At 40.2% G+C, this 6,000-nt stretch overlaps 1 protein-coding gene across 8 annotated transcripts in view; it reads left to right on the top strand.

Moving 5' to 3' along the window:
- The first annotated feature begins 1,841 nt into the window (after positions 1-1,841).
- Positions 1,842-6,000, top strand: part of TMEM71 (transmembrane protein 71) — a 61,055-nt gene continuing 56,896 nt past the window's right edge. For all 8 annotated transcript variants that reach the window (XR_004435533.1, XR_004435534.1, XR_004435532.1 and 5 more), the window contains exons 1-3: positions 1,842-2,073; positions 3,635-3,710; positions 5,258-5,318. Coding sequence is in view for 4 of the 8 variants with exons in the window: in XM_033203713.1 (XP_033059604.1) it covers positions 3,671-3,710; positions 5,258-5,318 (101 nt within the window). In the remaining 4 variants the exon portion in view is untranslated. The remainder of the gene's footprint in view (positions 2,074-3,634; positions 3,711-5,257; positions 5,319-6,000) is intronic.

The raw sequence follows: 6,000 nt of genomic DNA, 5'->3' as shown, positions 1-6,000 counted from the left end.
TCCTTAAAGTTAGCAATTATTATGATCATTAATAATAAGTTTCTAATATTTGTCAGATCTTTAAAAAAAATGTAGACCAAAGTCTTTCTGATGTGAACTCTTTGGAGAAGTGGATTTGTGGGCACAGGAAGAGCAGACGGTCTCGAATAAGTCAGAAAGATTTTCCTCCCTCATCTAGAAGAGATAAGTCAAGGCTGGAAGCAGGAGGATGAGGGATAAGCAAAACAGGAAAAGGAGAAGAAGAGAACTGTAAATTCCAATAAAGAGAACACCAGACAGCTGTAGAGCAGAGTAGCTGTCTGGTAAATCTAGGCAGATGTGACCAGAAGTAGCCTTGAGTAAATGTGACTATATTCTACAGGAGTCACTAAAGCAACAGAGAGTCAGCAATGACAGGTGGCTCAGGAAGTGACCTGTGTTAGGACTATACATCTGCTAGCCGTTGCTGTGTAACAAATTACCTCAAAACGTGGTGGCTTGAAACACCATTTGTCACCTCCCAGTTTGTGTGGGCCACGGATCTGGGCAGGGCTAGCCTGGGTTGTCTGCTTCTGGGTCTTTCTCGGTTCCAATCAAGCATTAGATGGTGCTGACCTCAGCTCGAGGCTCACCTGGAGAAGGATCCACTTCCAAACTCACACACTTGGTTCTTGGCTGGATTCCTGGCTGTTGGATGGAGCATCAGACCCTTACTGGCTTTTGAGACAACTCTTGATTCCTTGCCACATGGGCTTCTCCACCATGGCATCTTGCTTCATCGAAGCGGGCAAGCCAAGAAAGTAATAGAGTCCAACAAGACAGAAGCTTCATCATGGTAGTGGAAACCCAGCACCTTTGCCTTACTCTATTGACAAGGAGCACGTCAGCAGCCTCAGTCCACACTAGAGGGGTGGAGATTAGAAATGAAGTTCCAGAGACAGAGAACTTTGAAATTAGATGGGTCCTCCTCCTGACAGCTTCTTCTGCCTAGAACATGTTCTACAGAAGATCCTGCCCATGTGGCAGAACCTCAGGGGGAAAGGGAACCACAAGAAAGGATGAGATTAACTTTTCTGCCAACCTGACCAACTGGTGCCTCAGAAGAGAACTTGATTTACAGAAAACAAATAAGGAATACATCTTGCATATCTCTGCTGAGGACTCAATTATTTCTCATTTCTTTTATTTCATTGAATTCTTCAAGCTATCATGTGACATGTATATTTTTATGCTTATAATTGAGAAAACTGCAACTCAGAGGGGTAAGTCACAAATCTGAGGTCACACAGCTAAGGTGGTAGACAGGTTGAATCTCTGTCTATGTGACCCCAAACCCACACTCTTTCCACTATGCAGTAGTACCTCAATGTTGCTGGAATATATATTTGAATGTACATTTCTTTTATCACTTATAATAGTACAGATGTGTACAAACCCACAAACATCAAGTCTTTGAGCTCTGCTATAATGTAAATGTAAAATGCCATCTATACAGTTTTTTTGTAAAGTCCAACCTTCATTAGATAAATTTACTGCCTCTACAGAAATTTTCATAAGATCAAGCTCTTGCTATTTAGTAGTGTTCTGAATTTAATAGCATCAGTGCATTATCCCCAATACATTTAAGTGATCTGGACAAAGATCACTACTCTGCACTGCTTATAACTGAATGTGGCCAGATGATGAGTCAGAAGTGAGACTGAAAGTCTTTCTCATGTTCTCGCAGCCAAAGGTGACAAGTTAGCTCAGCAAACCAGCCCTTCAGTGACCAGGTTGTAACCAGCTGGCCTGACACACGAGCTGCACATTCCCTGCTGCTGGCCCAGGAAACTCTGTGAAATCTTCACCACACTCCTCAGTGTGAATGCCACTGATGTGAACCCAACAGGAAGTGTGACCTCATTCTGCTTCTTTGTCTCTGGTTACGCAGGCTGTTTTCAAAAGAAAACAAGAGAGGTTGTAAGACTGACTTTCCCAAGAACTATACGCTCATTTATACCAGGAAACAGACAAGAGAAGAAGAGGTTGCTGAAGACAAAACTTCTCTGCAAACACCTGTGACCGGCAATGTGTGTGGGCATCTGTGAGAAGAAGGTAGGGTGGGATTCCCTTTATTAAAAGACTTTTGCACCTGTTGACATTCAGACATTTTTTTCAGCTGAGGAACTGCTCAGTCCTCAAATTTTCTACTGTCAACCACAGGAAGCTTCGTATTTCAGTAATAATTTTGTTCTTTGTCAGTTGGAAGAAGAGGCTGGGAACTCCCTTTGGAAGGAACACGTATGCACACATTATTTTTCAGAATAGATGTGTTGCTTTGATGGAACTGGCAGATTCTGTTTCTTGAAAAGTTTTAGATCTATAACTGAAGGGGTTTTTTTCCTACTGTTATTAATTTTCTATTGAATGTCAGTGTACTGCCTGTAGATTCCTCTAAGCACTTGTAAGATAGAGCAATAAGACCTTGCTTTCTGCTGCAGGATTTACAGGCTTAAAATTAAGCTTAATACTTGGGGAACACTAAAATAAGGTAATTTGGGCTGGGCATATCCATACAATATTGATCAAAAATGAAAAGAACAAGTGACATACTAATATATTACATTACATTGGGATTATTTTATATCCCAAACAAATGAAATTTGTAAATGTGTGCTTTGATTTAGAGATCTTCCAAGGAAGGCCAGAAAGTTCTCCTGACATCTTTGAAGGTCTCTATAAACCAGGTTTATAGTTTCCTAATAGGGTTTGTATATATTTATTGAAATATTCAACTTGAAGCTATAGAATTAGCCTGGTTTGATTGATTGTATTACAGCTACAAAAACAATCCATTACTGGTTCTCACATTACAAAATGTGGCCATAGGTGGTGAATCAGAAAAGAATTTAGTCCTACCTTATAAAGTCTTAGGATAGTGATACTATATACAAAGTTTCATAGTCAACAGAAGTTGGTTCTATTTGATGAACAGTAAATGATCAAAGTTTGCATAATTTGCATTCTTTGATATGTTTTTAATTTGTAACTGAGAAATTAAATTATGTCTTCATGGGAACTGAGTTCTAAAATCTTCCCAGTGGTATGCTATCTTTAGTGCACTGTTACTTATGCTGTTTAGGAATGTCCAGGCTGATAAAAGCTATTAAAAAACACTCTCTGTGACTACCTGCCAATGGTTCAAATTGTTGGGCAAAAGACAGACACCAATCTCCAAGCACCGTTTGAAACTTGATAATGAAGTTGATTTGTGTCAGATGATTAAAATACAAGTAAGTTTGTTTTGGGAGCTGAATTACTGTTAGAACCAGTCATTTTATTAATATTTCTTAATCAAATACCTCACTTCCATTATTGTCTTGGATTACAAATCAACCTTTTTAAGTCTAGATTTTCCAAATAAAGTGTGGTTCTTATTTACAGAAAAAGGTTATTGAGATGCACTGAGCGAGGCAATGGAAAATGTTCAAAGTCATAGAGGCAGACACAACTTTAGAGAAGTTGTGTCTTCAATCTGGTCTCCTACCTTCAATTCTGTATCTCTGTATTATTTCAATAAACAAATCTGACTAGTGCAATTAGTAGATGCCATCTGTTTTGGCATAATTTTTCTATTTTTAATATATAGTCCACCTTTTTTTAACGTCTTTTGCAGAGAATCTGTGAAGTTTGAGCAAGCGGCCTTCCCAAGATGTACCGAATATCTCAACTGATGTCAACACCAGTAGCAAGTAAATGTAGAAGAACTGTGATACGCAATTATCTTTTGAACGATTAGACTCCTTTTAGCAATTTCCTTGCTTTGATTTTGCTGATACTCAGACCATTAACCATCTGTCAGTAGCTTGTGCTTCTTAAATGCCAGTGTTCACTTTGGCAATGATTTTGACTTCATTTTTTTCCTTGAAAGAAATGTGGTATTTTTCCTTCTAGTAGAAAAAAAAAAAAAAGACCGTTTTTTTTTAGATGCCTGTGCATAAATGTGAAAGGAGATTGTTTATCAGCTACTATTAAGATGCAAAACTGTTTGTGTATAAAAAATGCTGAATGATTTTGATAGCTACTTGCAGAAAATAAGGGCGCTGTTAAAACGGTAGTGGTTTCAAGTTTCTTCCTTCCTCTTGTTATTTTCTCCCAAAACCCCACTTCTAACTCTCCCTCACACACCCACAGTTTTCTCCTTACAAATCAACCAGCCCAATCTGAAAGTCTAAATTCCTTTCTTTGTCCTAGATACTAATTGTCCGTAATGGAATCAAATTTCACTAAGCTTGTCTGTTAGGACTATTGACACCATCTCTGCACACAATAAAATTCTGCTTTAGAGTTTAGAATATTAATCAACTCCAACTTTCCCCAAGTAAAGTCTGTTGCCATGCCTTTGGTTAAACTGGAATGAACGAATGGATGATGTTTCTATAATTAAGAATACTCACAGTCTTTATACATTGGAAAATTTTATATAAAACAAAACCTTATTTCTTCCCCACTAATGTCTTTTGCTCATTATTTTACAGTAGAAGTGTCTTAATATACACTAAAGAGAGAGAGTCTAGAACAATGATTGAATTCCTCAGTTTATTGAGTAGCTACAATAACCAACACATTGGGTAACTGATTTAGGTTTTCTCCTGCTTCACACAAAATGTTTTTTTTCCCATCCTTTCATGAGCTCAGTTCGATGCTAATGATTTATTATTGCCTCATCCTGCACTAAGGAACGTTTATTTTTCTTTTTTTTTTTTGAGACGGAGTCTCGCTCTGTCGCCCAGCCTGGAGCGCAGTGGCTGGATCTCAGCTCACTGCAAGCTCCGCCTCCCGGGTTTACGTCATTCTCCTGCCTCAGCCTCCCGAGTAGCTGGGACTACAGGCGCCCGCCACCTCGCCCGGCTAGTTTTTTGTGTGTTTTAGTAGAGATGGTGTTTCACCGTGTTAGCCAGGATGGTCTCAATCTCCTAACCTCGTGATCTGCCCTCCTCAGCCTCCCAAAGTGCTGGGATTTCAGGCGTGAGCCACGGCACCTGGAACTCCTACAGAGTTATGTGGGAGCGGGAACAGAAGATAGAAGCCTCTAGTTTATGTCTTTCTTCCAGTAGAGCCCTAGTGATAAGGGTGTCTGTACTAGTTGGAGTCTTCCAGCTGAAGCTGGGACGTCAGCTATTCCCATCATCTTACATGCCTCCACTGTTTGCAATTATACATATTGATACATGTATCAACATATGTAACTGTTGATCAGTTATGATACATTCTACTTCTCTCTCATTTGTTTATGCAGGTTCTTCCAGGTTGGAAAGAGAATGTGCTGGAGAACTGTCTCCCAGGTGCATTTTCCCAAGGTATGTTATGGAGCTTCTTTTAAGAAATAATAATTCTGGCCAGGCGTGGTGGCTCACGCCTGTAATTCCAGCACTTTGGGAGGCCTAGGCGGAAAGATCACAAGGTCAGGAGATCGAGACCATCCTGGCTAACGCAGTAAAACCCCGTCCCTACTAAAAAAACAAATTAAATTAAATTAAATTAAATTAAAATCAGCACAGCATGGTGGTGGGCGCCCAGCTATTCGGAAGGCTGAGGTGGCAGAATGACGTGAACCCAGGAGGCAGAGCTTGCAGTGAGCCTAGATCGTGCCACTGCACTCCAGCCTGGGTGATAGAGCAAGACTTGTCTTAAAAAAAAAAAAAAAAAAAGCATTCTTCTCTGGGCATGGTGGCTCATGCCTGTAATCCCAGTACTTTGGGAGGCCAGGTGGGTGGATCACTTGAGGTCAGGATTTGAGGCCAGCCTGGATAAAACATGGTGAAACCTTGTCTCCACTAAAACTACAAAAATTAGCTGCTTGTGGTGTTAGTGTGCCTGTAATCCCAGCTACTCCAGAGGCTGGGGTGGGAGAATCGCTTGAACCTGGGAGGCAGAGGTTGCAGTGAGCCAAGACTGCACCACTGCACTCCAGCCTGGGTGACAGAGCGAGACTCCATCTCAAAATAGTAATAATAATAATTATTATTATTCCTGTATGTC

Source organism: Trachypithecus francoisi, unplaced genomic scaffold (assembly GCF_009764315.1).
Source record: "Trachypithecus francoisi isolate TF-2019V2 unplaced genomic scaffold, Tfra_2.0 Lachesis_group7, whole genome shotgun sequence".
NCBI lineage: Eukaryota > Metazoa > Chordata > Mammalia > Primates > Cercopithecidae > Trachypithecus > Trachypithecus francoisi.
Note: the sequence above shows the minus strand (reverse complement) of the source record. Positions and strands in the feature narration are given on the sequence as shown.